Source organism: Platichthys flesus, chromosome 15, assembly GCF_949316205.1.
Source record: "Platichthys flesus chromosome 15, fPlaFle2.1, whole genome shotgun sequence".
In the NCBI taxonomy this organism is placed as follows: domain Eukaryota; kingdom Metazoa; phylum Chordata; class Actinopteri; order Pleuronectiformes; family Pleuronectidae; genus Platichthys; species Platichthys flesus.
Window position 1 is genome coordinate 5,569,961 of NC_084959.1, and position 18,592 is coordinate 5,588,552.

Here is an 18,592-nt window from a genome sequence, read left to right on the forward strand (position 1 = left end):
TAACAATCTACTATTATTGTCCAAGTAAATACGGTTATTAACATGTTCATGGACTTTGTGTAGAATACAACGTTTTGTATTTATGAGTAAAATATAAGTGATCAACATCAGTTCATCACCATCAGTCCTCCAGAGACTCTGTTCATCCCCAGTTCACTGACCCAGGACCAGCCTTCTCTTTGACTCGGTACCAGCCTGCTCTCTAACACGGGTCCGACCTGCTCTCTGACCCAGGACCAGCCTGCTCTCCAACACGGGACCAGCCTGCTCTCTGACCCGGGTCCAGCCTGCTCTCCAACACGGGACCAGCCTGCTCTCTGACCCGGGTCCAGCCTGCTCTCTGACCCGGGTCAACCCTCCTCCATCAGTGATCCCAGTAAAGATGGCCACCCGAGTCCTTCAGAGAGTCGGCTGCGGCCTCACTCCGACCAAACACGGGCTCCATGCCGGCGGACTTGTCGCTGTGGCAGCGAGGTGAGAGGTTTAACACGCCGGGGAAGTGACCACTGCAGCCGCGGGACGGCAAAAATAAACACGGTTTGAGTCAGTGACACACAAACAAAGTCCGACATGCTAGGTGGCTAAGCTAACGCTACGGCGGCTACGACCTGTTGCGCGTGCAGTGAAGTTAGCTGGAGCTAGCCTCATAACTAGCTAATGCTAATTATAATGCTAACATTCAGCCTCGTGGGGTCAGAAAGTTGTTTACTTCTTCATCGTGACAGGAAAATAAGGTTTACGGCCGCCACGTGCAACAATGACATATCATTACAAGTGTGTGTGTCTCAGACTTCAAGGTCAACATGCACGTCTCTGCAGGGAAGTGTTTTGATTCTGTGTGTGTGTGGGTGTGTGTGTGTGTGTGTGTATGAGTGAGTGTGTGTGGGTGGGTGTGGTTTCGTACTGCAGCAGTTTTAGCCTTCATTCGACTGCAATAACAAAACATTAACAAGTGGAATACTGAGGTAGTTTTCCTTCAGCTGCCTTCAGCCATATTATTTTTCAAAGCACAAAAACTTTAGGCATTAGTTTAAATAAAGATTAGCGGCAGGGAATTGAACACTGCTCCTGTGTGACACGTCCACTGATCCTCCTGTTATGGGCATTATGTTCAGTTTACAGCTCTCTCAGCTTACAGCCTCCTCTGAGCTGCAGCTCCTGGACATGAATGAGCTGCACACTTTGTCTTTTGTTGTAGTCATAACTTGACATGGTATCTATGCACTGATCGCACTCCTATTGAGGGCTGGAAGTTTGACTTGTTTTGCACGTTTTATCACAAGTAAACACAAGTCACATGTGAAGAAGTAAAGTTTTATAAACTGTATGTTTGAGGCTGGAAGGTTTTTTAAATTCTCAACCATGTGCACAATCTCTATTTTATGACATTAAACCTATTTCGTAACTCATCTGTTTGGAAATTTATATTAAAATGTGAATCTGAGCACTTTGTGAACTCCAAACCACAGAAATCAGTGCAGCAAATAGTCCTGCAGAGTATTGATCATGGACAGTCATTATTTCTATCCTGAGCTGGCATATATCAATTTGGATAAATCTGCATTGAGCTAATATTGTTTAACACATACAAGGAATAAACGTTCATATTGTGACTAATTATCTGCCTCGAAAATAAATAAATAAAAAAGTTCAGTTTTCAGAACAACAGACATCAGGTCATCACACAGTTAGTTCCCATCAGACCAGGTACAATTAGAAAAACAGGACATCAGTGCACTGAGGAGCCAAATAGCTTTAACGACTATACGTACTATAACAGACCTTTCTGTTGTTGCTGCTTTGTGTTTTATTTCTTTATTGTGTTGTAGAGACAGGTTGCAACTTCTGTACTTTGTGTTTCACCACAGGAGCTTTACAGTTCTGCGTGAGGACAGCTGGTTCAAGTCTCTGTTTGTGCGAAAGGTCGACCCCAGAAAAGACGCTCACTCTCATCTGCTCGCCAAGAAAGAAGACAACAATCTGTACAAAATTCAGTGTATGTGAACAAGATGATTGTAACTTTAAAAATTGTGTAGATGCTTAAGTATCAACTCCGATTTGGTTCTTTTCCTGCAGTTCACAATGTCAAGCCTGAATGCCTTGATGATTACAATGAACTTTGGTAAGAATCCCTGCACCTTAATCAACTTCATGCAGTTGTCTGCTGGTCAAAGCGCTGGTTTAATAAACTGTACTGACAGTATATATTTATTTTCATGTGTGTATCCTCAGTGAGGACGTCCTGCCTTCTATTCACGCTAACCCTGATTTACCCTGTGAGCTGGTGGGCACCTGGAACACATGGTATGGAGAGCAGGACCAGGCAGGTAAGACCACACATTAAGTTCTGTGTCATGTTAACATTGATCACACTCTCAAATACCTGCAATAATAAATCGGATTGATCAATCAGGTCATCTAAGTGAAAGGTATACTTCCTTTTCAAAATATAAAACATGAATTACAAAACACTTCAAGAGGAAATGAATTGACAATTATAACTGATCATGCAGTTGACACAAAAAATTGCAATCGTTCCTCAAATGTGAGGATTATTGTTATAGGCATTGTTAAGTCCGTTGGGATCTGGGAATATTTATTGAAACACAGAATCTGTCACCTTGAAAATCGACTTTATTTCCACCCTGACCCTCGGTTGTTACTCAACAACATTACATCTGTTTACTGCTGCTGCTGGGAAATCAATTGAGGTTTTAAGGGTTTTTTGAACTGGGATATTTCTCCTTTTAGGGACTCAAAGGATATAAAAAGAGAAATCTCATACGAACATTGCAATTGTTTTCCTCCTCAGTGTTAAAAATCTGAACTTTGACAGCTTTTATATTGCAGTTATTTATAGCTGTGAGTGTATTCAACTGTTCTCCTCTTGTGGTGACTGTTGTCATTCCTCAGCTGTGACTCTAAAGTTAATATTTTATTATCAGAAACTTCAGTGACAAATGACAATAATCGAACAGGCTGCATTAATAAAACATGCACACAGGATACGGTACTTTGCTCTGAGAGATTTTGTTTTCCATTAAACAGCGTCCTAATGTACAATAAACAATTTTCAGGATTGATTTATTAATTTAATCTAGGGATGTCACAAAGGCAAAGATTTAGTAGGTGATAAGGAAACTATGACATTTTCCAAGATTCTCGATACCACAGCAAAAGGCAAAAACAGAACAATAAATACCATTTACTTAACACACACTCTTTTATAAAGATATTTAAACACACGAAAAGCAACAGTGACTATTAACTTATAAATTAAAAGGATAGAAGACTATATAGAATAGAACACCAGTCTTGTGATTTCAATTCCAACGTTGACTTTTCAACAAGATGTAAGTTCTGGACGTAGATTTGTGGTTGAATCTCTTTATGCCAGCTCCACCTGCCAGGTAGTCAAGAGATATATAAAAATATAGTATCAACAGTCAACTAGAGAAAAGAATGTCCTGCCCAATTAATTTTCAGACACACAGATCTATTTGAGGGCTGCAATCTCCTTGGCTCTTCTGCTCCTTCTACTCTAGTTCACCTGTGGAGATATCGGGGAGGATACCCGGCTCTCACCGAAGTCATGAACAAACTCAGGCAGAATAAGGTAACAGGTGCTCGGACTAGTTCAGTTAACTGACGGCAGGTGATCTTTAGGCAACCTCCTCTGACAGTGCACCCATCAAATTAGACTCTAAGAGCATTTTGTAGTTGTTGTTTTGAGATTGTTCAGCAGTTTGGTGTGAATTTTGTTTTAGTTGTCTTCAAAGCTCACTTCCAGAAATGTCTACTGTAAATTGGGTTTAGTGTTGTTAACGGACCCAATCCTGTCTGATCCGTATGGTGTATTCTTCTTTAATGGTCACAAGACCTGGATTTTCTGTTTTGCTTTTGGTGTTTCCTTAAACTTTAAGAAATAAAGAGATAACTTCTGAATGAAAACAAGTACAACGTTGGTAAATTAAAAACTGTTTCAGGTGTCTTTAATATGTAGATGTGACTTAAAATTAAGATGTAATTAATCAAAAATAAGCAGATATAAAATACTCTGTGGCTTTTTATCAACTCAACATGGATGTGTCCTCATATGTATTTCAATCAAACACATTAGATCATTTAATAAGTGATTTTGTGTGCTGGAGCTGGTATTAACTTGTTCTGTCTTGATCTACAGAGTTTTTATATTTTACAGATGTTTTTAATGGCTGGTGATCTGAGCAGGATCAATGTAAACGTGTTCCTGTTTGTCGTTGCTGTAGGACTTTACCAACTACAGGACAGAGAGGGGGAAGATGCTGCTGTCTCGTAGGAACCAGTTGCTGCTGGAGTTCAGTTTCTGGAACGAACCTGTGCCTCGTTCAGGGCCCAACATCTACGAGCTCAGATCGTACCAGCTCAGGGTAAATCTCTTCTCCTACATTTACCAGCCTCAGATAAATACATGTTCATTTCTATTGCATTAGCGAACAGTCTGACAACTTATCGTCCTCATTTCTCACCTCTTCAATTTCTTTTTTCAGCCTGGAACGATGATTGAGTGGGGAAACTACTGGTAAGACTTAACCTTGTAAATCGATTTCATTTTATTGTACATGCACTTTCACAGTTATGGAACTACCATTATCACTGTATTTCCCTTTTTTAAAACTCCTCACTATTTTATTGGTTTCACAGATTGTAGCAGATGAATATGAGTCAACGGTACTTTCTGACAATAAAACCTATGCATGACTCCTGAGCATGAATACATGTATCGCACTTCATTTGTAAATCTCAGGCATAATTGACCTTGTTACTCTGGATTTAATATGTATGTGTATTTGATTAACTCAATAATGATCATGTGAAATGTGCCTGTTAATGTAATTTAAACCCAACATTCTGAAACGTTTTGAACAATTCTGAGGTTGCAACGTCAAAACTTGATGCTCTAATTTCTAAAGAAATTATTGGGATATTGATGAATGTCAGTTTCATTCAAATCTGAGTTGGATTAATCAGTACAATAAAAAAAATGTTCCCTCTTTTTTAACACAAGTCTTTGGTGCTCTGCAGGGCGCGAGCTATTGACATCCGCCAGCAGAACCACGAGGCGGTGGGAGGCTTCTTCTCTCAGATAGGAAGTCTGTACACGGTTCATCACTTATGGGGTGAGCAGCATTCATGAGTTGAATACACTCGTGATGTTTTTATACAAGAAAATACAACGAAACGTTAACTTCTATCAATACTAAGACATGATGTATTACATGTACTTACATGTTCACTGGGTTTAATTTCTGTCCATCATTTTGACTATTCAGAAAAGGTATTATCAACTTTTAGGTCATGGAAATGATCTATATAAATTTAAAGTGAAAAGTAAAGTGATTTTCTAAGATACGATTATATTAGTCCCACTATGGGGACATTTTTTGTGGGGACAGAAAAAACAGATGCATCCACCAAAGTAATAAATAAATAAACATACAATATAAACACATACGAATATGAAACTAGAAAATCATATATACACTGTAAACAGAATTCAAAAGTATAATTTATGGTACAAGTGTGATAATGAAATTGCACGGAATGAAAATAACTATTGCTCAAGTCAGGAAGCATCTTTTTTTCTTTCAGCTTACAAAGACCTCCAGTCCAGAGAAGTCACCAGAAACTTAGCGTGGCAGCGTGACGGCTGGGACGAGGTTGTTTATTACACAGGTGAGTTCTTTACGTTTTCATAACACTGTTCAGTATTTTTACATATGTTGCAAATTGTAGTTTTCGAACAACAACATTTGTTATTGAGGTGATCGTGTTGCATGTGTGAAGACCAGTAAGAGTGTATCAGAGTTTACTGTATTAAACATCAGTTTGCCTCTTTTACATTATGATCTTGTGTATATTTACTATGTTGTGATATTCTTAATTAATTATAAAATAACTGGAGTGGCATTTTCAGACATAGGCCTGTTTTTTTATTTTTACAGTGCTTTGTATTTTCTACAATATTTTTAAACAGTTAAGAAAATCCTGTCTTTGCATTTTATTTGGATCACGCCGTGTTTTTCTCCTGTGGCTTTGACTCAAAACTGAACACATAGCTCTTGGTAAAAAATACTCAGAAATTGTGTTTCACTATTCAATATAGGATTCTCATATTATTCCCATGTAAAAAAAACACTTTTTGATAAAATGGCTGAGTTGAAACACATATGTTGTCTGTTTGTCCAGGTCACTACAGTGCAATATAATGTCTTTGATTATGATTTTCTAAGCATAAGAGTGATCTGTTGCTAATCATGTTTCCTCCTCATCCACAGTCCCTCTTATTCAGCACATGGAGTCCAGGATCATGATTCCAATGAAGACTTCACCCTTGAAGTAACCAGACTCACAGAGAAAACCTCTCAGCAGCCTCTACGACTACCGCCCACAGATCTGCAGAGAGCGTATCGAGCCGTCGGAGTGTGCACTGCCAGGGATGTGCATGTAGCATCAACATGTTATTTCAGTTTTTGTTTCCTTTCTTTCTTTGCTCTTTCAGCCTAGAATGTCTGATTTTGATTATGCGCTTGAATTTATTTATCATCTTTAACGGTTTGTTACTGAAGTTACTGGATTACTGATCATTTAATGCATCATTTCATTTAATGGGTCTAATCTGACACGCTCCTCTTTCTCAAAATCGCCATCATTTATTGTCTTATTTGTAATTTTTTCTTTTAGATGATCCCAAGAAAATACTTACCACTGATTGAGTGTGAGGGAAGAGAAGTGACTCAATCGGTTTAGCAGTTGTAACGCTGGTCATCTTCATAAATTCATATTTCACAAGATGTATACGTAGCCTGACTTGGTACGAGCCCTGTTTCGCTACCAAGATAAAATCAAACTGCCTCCGGTACTTCACTTTCAATGTTAACGGGATGAGTCTAGTTAAAAGTTACAGATGTTCAGTCTAGTTAAAAGTTACAGATGTTCAGTTTAACAAACAGGAGTGTGTTGTTTACAAATCAGTGTTGTATGATTAGTAACACTGATTGTTAGAGTTAGTGTGTTACACGACTGATTACTGTGTGCGCCAGTAGTTTTGTTTGGTTTTTCAAGTGTCCAGATTTTGAGGTTTATGTTGTGCAGAACCAGGAGATGTTTTCTCTGTTTGTGCCTCCTCTAATAATCCGACCACATCTCCAACATCAAAGTCAAGCCACCCTGTGACTTTCAGCTGTGGCGAGGGTGGAAAACGTGATTTATTAAAATGATTCAAGTCTTTTTGATTTCACCAGAACTGATCACAGTTCTAACTTCTGTTCACTGGCTAGTTTGGCCTTTTACTATATCAAGCAACGGATTAATGCCAAGCGGTTGATTGTTCGATGAGATTCATGGTTTTTGTTTAATGTTCAGATCATAGAAGAACATAGTGGGCTGGTGACCCAAGCCAGAAATATGGTCGATCCTGTATATATGAGGTGGGGTGTTCGTATGTTGACAAACACGAGGACAGGAGAGGAGTAATATCTCAGAGTGGTGAAAGTGAAATGCAGTGCTTGTTAAGATTAGTTGTACATATTGAATTAAAGTTCTAATGAAAATCTAAAAGTCCAGGACTTTGTATTCTTTCGTGGTGTGTGTTAAATGATAGTACATCCTGTATATCCTTACTTCAGCTCTCTGACAGAAAACAACCTGATCGTATAGTTTAGTTGCTTAGAAGAAACCAAACTGCAGCTGAAAAGTGAAAATAACAATAGAAAGAATTCCAAAGTCCTAAAATAAAATGTGACACAAACCCAAGTCTTATTGGGGAAAGTCCTGTGTTCAACTCATCCACTGGGACCAGTGACTGTCTCTCTTTATACAACCACATCTGACTTAAGTACAGCCATGATGCCTAAAAGACCTCTTAAGTTTTAAAGACAAACCTCATCCACTAACATGTTCAGATCCAGGAGTGAACCATAGGAGGCTGTAGCTCTCTTCCTCACATCAGAGTCAGTCATGGCTGGAGGTTTTTTCTGACCCTCGCCGTACATGTCAGTTTCACTTCTGCAGGCGGTAACCACAAACCAGCCAGTGCTCCTGAGCAGAGAGTATGAGTTCATTTTGTATAATCGACCAATAGTTAGAATAAAAAAGAACAGTGTTTTTCTCATGTCCCAGGTTCTGTTTGTTGTTCAAAATCAATAAACTTCAGACAATAAGACATTTTCTATAATTAAACCGTTATAACACAAATAGATCTTTTGAAAGAAGTAGCAGATTCACAAGGCTGGTCTATGGATGTGACGTCTTCACGCCGTCTGGGGTGAGACGCATGCTGCCTTCACTGAGTGTCGTATTTGTATGGCTCTGATCAATGTAAAGGGAGGGAGCATTAATGGATGCTAAAATAGTATTGCTAAAATATTGTTGGTTAAGTAGTGAGGTTTTATGTATTTAAAATTATCTTAAAATACAAGAAGCCCTGGTGTTAAACACTGGGTGCTTAGTGAGTAGCAGGAAGTCGGAGCTCAGACGGATCCGTGAAGGCAGCATCAGAGCACGTGTTGGACTCTTCTGGAAGCTGCTTCCTCTCTCTGGAGTGTCCGGGCCCGACTAGTGCGGACTCACACTCAGCGGCTCCTTCTCACTCGCTCCTCACCATGACTGCCGTGAAAGCTCTGAACCCCAAGGCGGAGGTGGCCCGGGCCCAGGCCGCCTTAGCGGTCAACATCAGCGCCGCCCGCGGGCTGCAGGACGTGCTGAAGAGCAACCTGGGGCCGAAGGGGACCATGAAGATGTGAGTTGATGGCGCAGCTCTTTGTGCAGCACGCGGGTTAAGCTAACCCACTAGCGGCTAGCGTTAGCATCAAAAGTTCCCCACCCGGTTTCACAGTTGATTTGAGAACATGTTGATTCGATCATCCTTCACCTCCCCGGGGGCAACTCCTTATCACCCCCGCTGTAGGTTACTTCACCACGGGTTGAGTTAGCCGAGGCCCCCGATGGCTATACGTATTTTCCCGGGGCACGTTGCCCTGCCCAGTCATCGTCACAATCGGCATCGGCAACCACCAAGCTATCGTTAGCATCACGCTGTTAGCCAATGATGCTAACTACGATTGACAGAATGAATGTCTGTTAGTGGTTAGCTAGCTTCTATAATAACATGCGTGATTAACGAATTAATTAACAACTCTGTTGTTAGTTGATTGTGTGTATTTGAGGTGTTTATGGTTAATAACAGCAAATCCACCATGCCTGTCGCCAAGGTTTCTAAACCCCCACTGTGCGACAGCTTCCGCCGCTGCAGATGATCAGTTGCCCGTTAGCTTATTAGCCTACATCGGGCTGCGGTGAACCGGCCGTGGCTCCGCTCGGTGCTCGGTCTAAACTCTAACCCTAACCCCGCCTGTCTGATCCTCAGGCTGGTGTCTGGTGCAGGAGACATCAAGCTGACCAAAGATGGAAACGTCTTGTTACACGAGATGGTAAGAAAGGGCTGCAACAGTATTGTTTAAAGCTGACCACACCCACTTCTCTGCATGCGTACATTAAAATGATTATAATTGTATCCCTGATCAAATATCCTATTTCCCCATGGAATCTTTATGCAGTAGTATTTTGGTCCTGACTGTTTTGTCTTTAGCAAAGTAATAAAAGAAATGATTATTGATAATTGTCATCAGTAGCAAAATTAAGCTGCTTTCAGACATGGACTGAACTCTGGAGAAAACAATTCACTGAGTCAGAGGCTCTGGACTTTCTGAAGATGTTCTCCTGCTAACCTCCTAGTTAAACACCAGATAATGCCAAGGTGAGCCCATGTGAGAGAACAGCAGGAGATCCTCCCGAGGATCGCCACAAGGGAGACAGTGTGTTGATGGAGTTTCTCACACTTAAGAATCTGAACTGATAGACAATAAGAAAACAAAGAAGTCGTCAATGAAAAAGAGAAGCCATATATGTAGAAAACACAAAGATCTCACTGAGGAAATAAGATATTCAAAAGTTTTGGTTGACAATGGTCCTAAAAACACCTGAGCTCTGCAGTGTGACATCCTGTCCCTGCATGTTGTGCTACCCCTGATCTGAACACTCTGGAGGTCTGTGCTACCGCATCTAAGATGAATATCTCCTGGTGCATTCTTATTGCCTGAAAGGCAGAAAACTCCAGACCCGATTGTTCAGACGTGTTCCAGAGTTCATGTCTGAAAACGGCTCAATAAAAGGCCCGTTTATGTTTTGATTTAATGGGTTTTGCTGTGTAGTTAATAGTTTGTCGTTCTCTTTTCACAAAACCTCAACTTTCACTCAGGAGCAAGAATTAACCGTTAAAAATAAATAATGAGACATTTATCGTCATGATTATTAATATTAACTGAGACTCAGCTCAGACTGTTGCAAGTTGTAGTTCACTGATCACAGGTGTTACCTGGACAAGTTTGTTCCAGGTGGACGGTGAATGGGTTTTGCATAATCACCATAAACGGCAAATCTGTTTTTAACTGTTTGTTTCCCTCCCTTTACAGCAAATTCAGCACCCGACAGCATCACTGATTGCAAAGGTTGCCACAGCGCAGGATGACATTACAGGAGACGGAACAACCTCCAATGTCCTCATCATCGGTGAACTGCTGAAGCAGGCTGATCTCTACGTGTCCGAGGTAAAAACAGAAAGACCTCAAAGGTCTCAGGTCTGGCTGGTTTCCCACCCAGTGTCATTTTTACTTGTATCTTCAAAATACATAAATTTATTTTGAGTATTTCAAACCAAAGTCCCTTTTTGTTTTCTTCCTGCAGGGTCTTCATCCAAGAATCATTGCTGAGGGCTTTGAAGCAGCGAAAGAGAAAGCCTTGGCTGTTCTTGAAGAGTTGAAGGTGACTCGGGAAATGGACAGAGAGACGCTCATCCACGTAGCACAAACCTCTCTCAGGACCAAGGTCCACGCAGAGCTGGCCGATCTGCTCACTGAGGTGAGACATGAGGGACTGACCCTCTGCACACGAGAGCTGAGGCTCAGTCTGACTTCGAATTTAAATGAGCCGATGGGTATCATAAGCTTCTGTAGCCTACAGTGCTAAGTCAGACAAATAAGCCAAACAAGCATCTCTCTGCCTTTTGAGAACCATTAAGTCCTTCCCTAAAGAGTCATTTTCATCAACTGCTAAAATGTAAATATATTACATGTTCAGTGACATTTAGTCATTTTTCCATTTTAAAGGGTCCTACCGCATTGAGTTAATTATTGCTTTTATTGTTTTATTAAATCTATTTCTACCCCTCTTCAGGCTGTAGTAGATGCTGTGCTGGCTATTGCTAAACCCAACGAGCCTATTGACCTGTATATGGTGGAAATCATGGAGATGAAGCACAAGACCGACTGTGACACACAGTGAGTTTAAGAACAACTTGGAGCAAGAGGAAACTGTTCCTCTAACTGATGGTGCAGTACTGTTCAGGGTCCCCAGATATCTAATGGTCTTATTTTCCTTCTTTCTCAGACTGATCAGAGGTTTGGTTTTGGACCACGGGGCCAGACACCCCGACATGAAGAAGAGGGTCGAGGATGCCTTCGTGCTGACCTGCAATGTCTCTTTGGAATATGAAAAGACAGAAGTCAACTCTGGCTTCTTCTACAAGAGCGCAGGCGACAGGGAGAAGCTTGTAGCTGCCGAGAGGAAGTTCATCGAGGATCGAGTGCAGAAGATCATTGCCCTAAAGAAAAGTGTCTGTCCCAATGGAGAGAAGGGATTTGTCGTCCTTAACCAGAAGGTATGCATTGGGGTTCCACGATGATCTGAAAGTCGAAGAAATGATGTGATGTCACATCGTTTTGGAATGTGTAACCATTTAAACCATTAATCCATTATGGCTATGGCATGGTTGACTAACTCTGGATTTCTGTATGATTACTTGCACTCTACTGTTCAGATGATTTAGGAATTCTTGGATGATTTTAATATTACCCTGGCTAATTTGAGTTACACTAAATATAAACCTGAATCTTTTTATGATCGGTCATTGAATGCACAGTGAACACCCAGGGGTGCTAATGTGGTTCCCCCTGGTCTTTTTGCATCTGTGCTACAGTAACTCTGATCTGTACCTCTGCATTAGAAGAGCTCATTCCTCTACTACATGTATTCAACGGATCAGAATAATCTTACAGGAGTAAACAGTGAATTATTATTGAATGGATCATCTTACATCATTGGTTGATTGAAGTGTTTTTTCTTGTTTAGGGAATTGACCCATTCTCCCTGGATGCCATGGCCAAGGAAGGCATTGTAGCTCTGCGCAGAGCTAAGAGGAGGAACATGGAGAGGTAATAATCCTATTTACTGTACAATGCTGTTGATTTTTAGCTGAGCAAAAACGTAGCATTTAGAACGTGCCTTACAAAAAGGAACAGTTTGATTCAGTTAATCCACAAGGGGGCGCTCTTCAGCCTGTCAGAACCCAGCAAAACCGGCTCCTTATTCTATCTGTAGAGCTCAAGCTAATAACATGGGGGAAAAAACAAATGTATCATGCGACTGATTGAGGAAACTCACAACTGCACTGGTTGGATTTAATCCTGTTTGCTACTTTGACTTCATGACTAACTTCAAAGTATATATCATGTTTACTTCTTTTAGTCTTTGAATCAAGAAGATCAAATACATGTAATATTGCAGTGAACAAACTTTGAGCAATCCCCTTTGAAAGTAGCAGAGTTGCAGCATCTTCGTTAGCCCTCAGCCTCTTATTGCAGATGACTACATCTCTCTACAGCTGCTTCAGTTTGGCCGACAATTATCTCAGTAGCATCATGTTGTTGTTATTATTATTATAGATGTATTGTTCTCTCGGCAGGCTTACCCTCGCTTGTGGTGGCATTGCCATGAATTCGGTCGATGACCTCACTCCCGAGTGCTTGGGATATGCTGGGTTGGTCTATGAACACACACTGGTGAGTATCAATGATAAGTTGCACCTTAACAGTTGGTCTGTGTAATTTATATGTTCAACGTGTCCAGGCAGAGCTTTTAATCCTCTTGAATCTTGTTTGCAGGGAGAGTCAAAGTTCACGTTTATCGAGAAGTGTAAGAACCCCCTCTCCGTTACCCTGCTGGTGAAGGGACCCAACAAACACACCCTCATGCAGATCAAAGATGCCGTCAGGGATGGTCTGCGGGCTGTTAAGAACGCCATAGAAGATGGTAAAACAACTCAAATCTTGATATGTGTTTGTACCACGAATTTCTTTTGACCAACGACTTTGTTTCAGCCTAAGTGTCTGTTACAAATGTTGTTTTGCCCACAGGGTGCAGTTCAACATTTAGTTTGCAGTGTTGAACTCAAGATTCCTGAGCCCTAAGCCCCATGTTGATCCTCTTACTGGTTTACCAATGTTAACAGTTTATTATTTCAGTATTAATAACAGGCTCTTTTCTGGTTTTGTCTGTAACATTCGGTCAGACGTAGTGATCCACACAGCGCAGGGATAAACATTGTGTTTCTCCACTCTGGCACATTCATTGCCTGATTTGTATTTATGTTTTCACAAAGTGTTTGTATGTCCACGTGTTTGTCCTTATTCAGCTTATTTTGATTCTGACCGTATCACAACACTAACATCAATAAAATAAAGTCAGTTTATCTTTTTTTTTTTCTTCTTTGGTCAAATGCTGTTGATCTCATTTGCACAGCGAACACCCAGGGATGCTATCATGGTTCTCCCTGGTCTTTTACGTCTGTGCTACAGTGACTCTGGTCTTTTACCTCTGCATTAGGGGAGTTGCAGTCTCCCCTACATGTATTCAGTTGATCAGAACAAATTTGCCAATGTTTATTTTAACCACTGATAATTTCCTTTTAAATACACTGATCTGAGGCATTCATACTTTTCTCCCCTCTGAAAATCTTCATCTTTGTCTCCTCAGGATGCGTCGTGTCCGGTGCAGGTGCGTTCGAGGTGGCTGTGGCCGACGCTTTGGTAAAACACAAGCCAAATGTGAAGGGCAGAGCTCAGCTGGGAGTCCAAGCATTTGCAGATGCTCTCCTAGTCATCCCTAAGGTGATTTCCCCCCCACCCAACCAGAGACACACTTCTCTGTCTGCCTGCTGATATCATTTCTGGTCCCCATCGTTTGAGAGGAAAAAAATCGCAAAACTGATTTGTCATGTCAGTGTTCACGCTACTTGAACCTCTATTGATGTCAGTTATGCTTCCTCTGTTGTAGGTTTTGGCCCAGAACTCCGGCTACGACCCAATGGAGACTGTGCTGAAGCTGCAGACGGAGTACAAAGAGTCTGGTCAGCTCGTTGGAGTTGACCTCAGCACAGGTCAGAACCACAACACACTGTTACTGGAAAGTCCTGTCTCTCTGTTTCCAAACACAGTTCATCACATCACAGCAATAAATACTGTTATTTCATCATCTCTTGTTTGTATATTGAGTCTGAGTCATGGTTTTCTTTTTTTAATGCTGTTCGAGGTTGATTCAAATGTATCACAACATTTACTTTTTGTTTTCAGGGGAGCCCATGGTGGCAGGAGAAGCAGGCGTATGGGATAATTACAGTGTCAAGAAACAGCTTCTCCATTCATGGTGAGATTTGAAATTCTGAACTATACACGACCAGTGGATCATTCAACAAAGATGTATCCTGCATTGTTGGCTCTTCAATACATTGGTGTGCTTTTTCTTTTCAACAGCACGGTGATTGCCAGCAACATTCTGTTGGTAGATGAGATCATGCGAGCTGGAATGTCTTCTCTCAGAGGTTAAAGGTCAAGTGGAGAAGCCGCAGCTGTTTATCACACATTCACAGGGATGGATCCTTTCCTGGCGGTTCAGTCGACGTGTTCTCGCTCATGGCACTCTGAGGAACCCCAGTCTGATGGGCTGTCTGCACCACTGCGTCCACCGGTGTCCGTCAGAAACCATTGTATTGCTAGTTTGATTTACATGGATTTGTTAATGCCTCCCTCTGATTGGTTTATTTATGGAGATTTTTTTTGTAAAAAGCACTGACCACCGCTGCCACTGAGTTTTGTTTCTGCCCATTAAAAGATTTCCTGGCTCCTGAGATCTGTCTGTGTTTCTGTGAAGAAATGAATGGGTTGTTTTCTTATTGAGAGTTCATCTGTGTTATGAACCAGATCCAGACTAAACTTTACAACAGTAACACCACCAGATGTAGAACTGTTTACAAGCTTTGTTTTGTTTAACTATGTTTCAGAGAAAATAAATACATTTCAAACCAATGTAGGTCTTAGGTATTGTTTACAGAATAATTTTGATTAAAGTTTAAGTTACCGCTACAATATTGGATATTAAAAAGTTAGTGTATTGGGCTACATACAAATACACTAGCATTTAATAGTGCACATACAACTATAAATGTGTTGAATATGCAGGCTGTATGCTAAATGTTAGTTTAGGAAAGTGTTTCAGTTATCAATTCTGTTTAATTTAAATACTCCATTAAATAAATCTAGATACATCAGTCTTCCATTAAATAAATCTAGATACATCAGTCTTAAGTGTAAATTATAAGCTTTTATATTTTGTATCTTCCTGCGATACACAGAACGATCAGTCCTAATGTACAGCGGAACCAATGTTCTTTCACGGAACCTGTTGATCGTTGCACCCCCTCTAGTGTCACCGTGACATCTGTCCGACGGGCAACGAAGCATGAACTCGTCGATGTGAAGAATCGCTCGTTTCTTCTTTCTTTCAAAGCGGTTCGTTAGATGGATGATAGCTGAGTGAAGCTAATTGAACATGAAGGTTAAGGTAGCGTCGTGGATCTCTGCTGTGGTGTTACTTACGGTGGCAGGTGAGAACTCACTTAAAGGCGTTAATCCACATATTCCACTGATCATGATTTAAAGTGAACTTCCTCCCTGACCCAGCAGCAGCAGCAGCAGAGATGGTGACTCTACCCGGGGGACAGATGTTGATGGGAACCAGAGCAGCTGATGGGAGGGATGGAGAATCAGACACCAAGGAGGTTGAGCTGGGACCTTTTCAAATGGACCAGTTTCCAGTCACCAACACTGACTTCAGGTGATCAGACCTCAAACCTCAGCTCACAGCGACGGGAACAATAAGTTCAGTGTTAACATCCTCGTTTCTTCACAGAGACTTTGTCCGAGCGCAGAAGTACAGAACCGAGGCCGAGACGTTCGGCTGGAGCTTCGTGTTTCAGGACTTTGTAACTGAGGAGCTGAAGAGTAAAGTCACACAGAAAATTGAGGTACTGGGATGATAAATACACAAAATAATTATTTGGACGTGTCCTGTGTTTTAATCTGAAATTCAGTGGGTCATAAGCCTCTAAAGAATCTGGTTTCCTAAATTTAAACTCTAAAGATGTTTAATTTGTCCAGTTCGGGCTACTGTAAAAAAAACATGGCTACCAATGCTCCTGATGTAAATATAAAGTATTTAAATATAAAGGGTAAAGAAAAATAACTATTTAAATGAAACACAAGAATAATTTTATTTTTCATTTTACACACTGAACCTTTCAAAGATACATTTTTGATTCATATGCTATCATTCCACAAAGTTTCGTGAAATGTCTGCTCAGTGGTTTTTGAGCCATCGTGCTGAAAAACAAACAAACCAACAAGGGTGAAAACATAACCTCTTAATCAATATTATCTTGAATTTGAGTAGATTTGCATGAATGGTTAATTAAATATTAGACTTCATGTGCATCTGTCCAATTATATTTGAAGCACTAAATGTTAGGCTGTATCTTTCATGTGTGTGTCAACAAACCCTGATCTAATTTTGATATAAACTATTAAAACACAACCATGTCAGTAACTTCCACTCTTCTGTTTCCCCCCCAGTCTGCTCCCTGGTGGATGCCTGTAGAGCGGGTGTTCTGGAGACAGGTGAGGTCCAGTGTTTTGCCTCAGTTTCAATTTCATTTTCTGTGATCGCGCCTCCATCAGCTCCCTCTCCCCCGTCTGACTCTCTGCTGCTCAGCCTGCAGGACCCGGGTCGGGGATTCGGGAGCGCCTGGACTTCCCGGTGGTTCAGGTGAGCTGGAACGATGCCAAGGCCTTCTGCCAGTGGAAGGGCAAGAGACTGCCCACTGAGGAGGAGTGGGAGTGGGCTGCACGTGGTGGGCTGCAAGGTACACTTCACACAGGAAACTAAGAATTGTCATTCTTTAAACAGAGTAAATACAATTTTGTATTATACATCAAATATTTCCTCACCTCTTTCCCTCCTGTTGTGCTTCAGGTCGAACTTATCCGTGGGGAAACAAGTTCCAGGCCAACAGAACCAACCTGTGGCAGGTCAGCCCACTACAGTTATACATCATGAATCAGCATTGGCAGACTATCTATATATATAAGAAGCTCTCTGCTCAACAAATCACATATTGAATCTCTTATTCACATGCATTTAAACTTTGCAATAAGTAACTAGTGTGTTTTCTGTGTGGTTCAGGGATCATTTCCAGATGGAGACACTGCAGAGGATGGATATCACGGCATTTCACCGGTCACTGCATTTCCTCCTCAGAACAGCTATGGTAACTGTGCCTTTATTAAAATAGATGATGTTACAGAACTGTTATATTGGAACAGACGCAGATGATCGAGTTGAGAGCAATAGACAGAAAGAATTATAACAATATTATTACAACTCAGTTGATTTCTTCCTGCAGGACTTTATGACATGATGGGAAACGCGTGGGAATGGACATCAACTCCTTTTCCCGGAACGAGTCCGTCGTTTGTGCTGCGCGGAGCCTCCTGGATCGACACGGTGGACGGCTCAGCCAATCACAAGGCTCGAATCACAACCAGGTGGGTTATTATTACAGTGTTTCTGAGATCCCCCGGCCTGCAGCTGTGCTTTGTGTCTGATGGTTGTGATGGTGTGTCCTGCAGGATGGGCAACACTCCTGACTCTGCCTCCGATAACCTGGGATTCAGGTGTGCTGCCGACCACGCACAGGAACAAGGGAAGAAACAAGACAAAGCCGAGCTGTAGGAACAGGAATTCAAAAAGATTCAGGAGAAGTTTATTCCTTTGAATTCAGGTGGTAATCTGATTTATGGATCTCATGACTTTCAAGTTGAGAAACAGCAAGAAAAAGTTTACAGGATTAATAAACACTGCTCAATGTGAGTTTTCCTGCTCTAATCTCATTTGGGCTCACTCAGCTATTTTACAAGGGGTCTAGCAGGAAAATATACTATATCATATACTATAGTGTAATAATTAAATGTATTTCTCCTGTGGAGAACACAGATCTTTTTGAATACAAACATACTGATACATAGCATCAAGCAATAAATAATTTTCCAAAAAAGTCCCTTCTCACTGTTTTTATTCTGTAGTTGTGCTAACTTGAAAATACAAATCTTTAAAGGAAGTGGTGAAAGCACTTGAATGGATGAACTGGGACACTGGGACGATGGTGGTCCTCCTCCACATCCTGGGATCTGTCTCTTGTTGGGTCTTTTTATGTGACTTGAGAGTAAAGTGGATTCTGTTGCTCTGCTGAAAGCCTGGTCTAATCCCGTCTTTGTCTTTCTGTTTACCTTTACGTCACGTGTCGCCCGCTCACGGCTCGTTACCACTG

The 18,592-nt window shown here is 41.2% G+C and overlaps 3 protein-coding genes and 2 non-coding genes across 9 annotated transcripts; all 5 read left to right on the forward strand.

The window, feature by feature from the left end:
* The first annotated feature begins 243 nt into the window (after positions 1–243).
* LOC133969494 (protein NipSnap homolog 2-like) lies at positions 244–7,599 on the forward strand. Of its 2 annotated transcripts, XM_062406010.1 has the most exons (10): positions 244–474; positions 1,869–1,996; positions 2,077–2,122; positions 2,233–2,327; positions 3,546–3,616; positions 4,269–4,409; positions 4,530–4,561; positions 5,065–5,159; positions 5,632–5,715; positions 6,318–7,599. In XM_062406010.1, the coding sequence occupies exons 1-10, from the start codon at positions 383–385 to the stop codon at positions 6,380–6,382; spliced, it is 849 nt and encodes a 282-aa protein (XP_062261994.1). In that variant the 5' UTR covers positions 244–382; the 3' UTR covers positions 6,383–7,599. The 2 variants fall into 2 exon arrangements, with proteins under 2 accessions (XP_062261994.1, XP_062261995.1); XM_062406011.1 differs by lacking the exon at positions 3,546–3,616 and having other exon boundaries at positions 317–474.
* Positions 7,600–8,559: 960 nt separating this feature from the next.
* Positions 8,560–15,058, forward strand: cct6a (chaperonin containing TCP1, subunit 6A (zeta 1)). Its single transcript, XM_062406088.1, has 13 exons — positions 8,560–8,779; positions 9,407–9,470; positions 10,512–10,646; positions 10,783–10,956; positions 11,272–11,375; positions 11,485–11,755; positions 12,226–12,308; positions 12,839–12,935; positions 13,038–13,185; positions 13,909–14,042; positions 14,209–14,311; positions 14,505–14,577; positions 14,685–15,058. Exons 1-13 carry the CDS (start codon positions 8,643–8,645, stop codon positions 14,755–14,757), a joined length of 1,596 nt encoding a protein of 531 aa, XP_062262072.1. The 5' UTR covers positions 8,560–8,642; the 3' UTR covers positions 14,758–15,058.
* On the forward strand, positions 12,009–12,146 carry LOC133970234 (small nucleolar RNA SNORA22). The gene has a single exon (XR_009924290.1). It is a non-coding gene; the product is annotated as a small nucleolar RNA SNORA22 (small nucleolar RNA).
* LOC133970225 (small nucleolar RNA SNORA22) lies at positions 13,667–13,804 on the forward strand. Its single transcript, XR_009924281.1, has one exon. It is a non-coding gene; the product is annotated as a small nucleolar RNA SNORA22 (small nucleolar RNA).
* Positions 15,059–15,627: 569 nt separating the features above from the next.
* sumf2 (sulfatase modifying factor 2) lies at positions 15,628–18,322 on the forward strand. Of its 4 annotated transcripts, none has more exons than XM_062405877.1 (9): positions 15,628–15,814; positions 15,891–16,044; positions 16,120–16,234; positions 16,839–16,883; positions 16,978–17,128; positions 17,239–17,294; positions 17,449–17,533; positions 17,669–17,810; positions 17,895–18,322. In XM_062405877.1, exons 1-9 carry the CDS (start codon positions 15,760–15,762, stop codon positions 17,995–17,997), a joined length of 906 nt encoding a protein of 301 aa, XP_062261861.1. In that variant the 5' UTR covers positions 15,628–15,759; the 3' UTR covers positions 17,998–18,322. The 4 variants fall into 4 exon arrangements, with proteins under 4 accessions (XP_062261861.1, XP_062261863.1, XP_062261862.1 ...); XM_062405879.1 differs by having other exon boundaries at positions 15,897–16,044; XM_062405878.1 differs by having other exon boundaries at positions 15,629–15,814; positions 15,894–16,044.
* The last annotated feature ends 270 nt before the right edge of the window (positions 18,323–18,592 follow it).

Bases quoted from the DNA above. Each gene is read 5' to 3' on its own strand.
- LOC133969494 (XM_062406010.1), top strand. From the start codon at position 383: ATGGCCACCCGAGTCCTTCAGAGAGTCGGCTGCGGCCTCACTCCGACC. The intron at 475-1,868 runs GTGAGAGGTTTA...GTTTCACCACAG, and splicing joins CTTGTCGCTGTGGCAGCGAG to GAGCTTTACAGTTCTGCGTG. The intron at 2,123-2,232 runs GTAAGAATCCCT...GTGTATCCTCAG, and splicing joins GATGATTACAATGAACTTTG to TGAGGACGTCCTGCCTTCTA.
- cct6a (XM_062406088.1), top strand. From the start codon at position 8,643: ATGACTGCCGTGAAAGCTCTGAACCCCAAGGCGGAGGTGGCCCGGGCC. The intron at 9,471-10,511 runs GTAAGAAAGGGC...CTCCCTTTACAG, and splicing joins ACGTCTTGTTACACGAGATG to CAAATTCAGCACCCGACAGC. The intron at 10,647-10,782 runs GTAAAAACAGAA...TTCTTCCTGCAG, and splicing joins CTGATCTCTACGTGTCCGAG to GGTCTTCATCCAAGAATCAT.
- sumf2 (XM_062405877.1), top strand. From the start codon at position 15,760: ATGAAGGTTAAGGTAGCGTCGTGGATCTCTGCTGTGGTGTTACTTACG. The intron at 17,295-17,448 runs GTCAGCCCACTA...TGTGTGGTTCAG, and splicing joins ACAGAACCAACCTGTGGCAG to GGATCATTTCCAGATGGAGA. The intron at 17,811-17,894 runs GTGGGTTATTAT...TGTGTCCTGCAG, and splicing joins AAGGCTCGAATCACAACCAG to GATGGGCAACACTCCTGACT.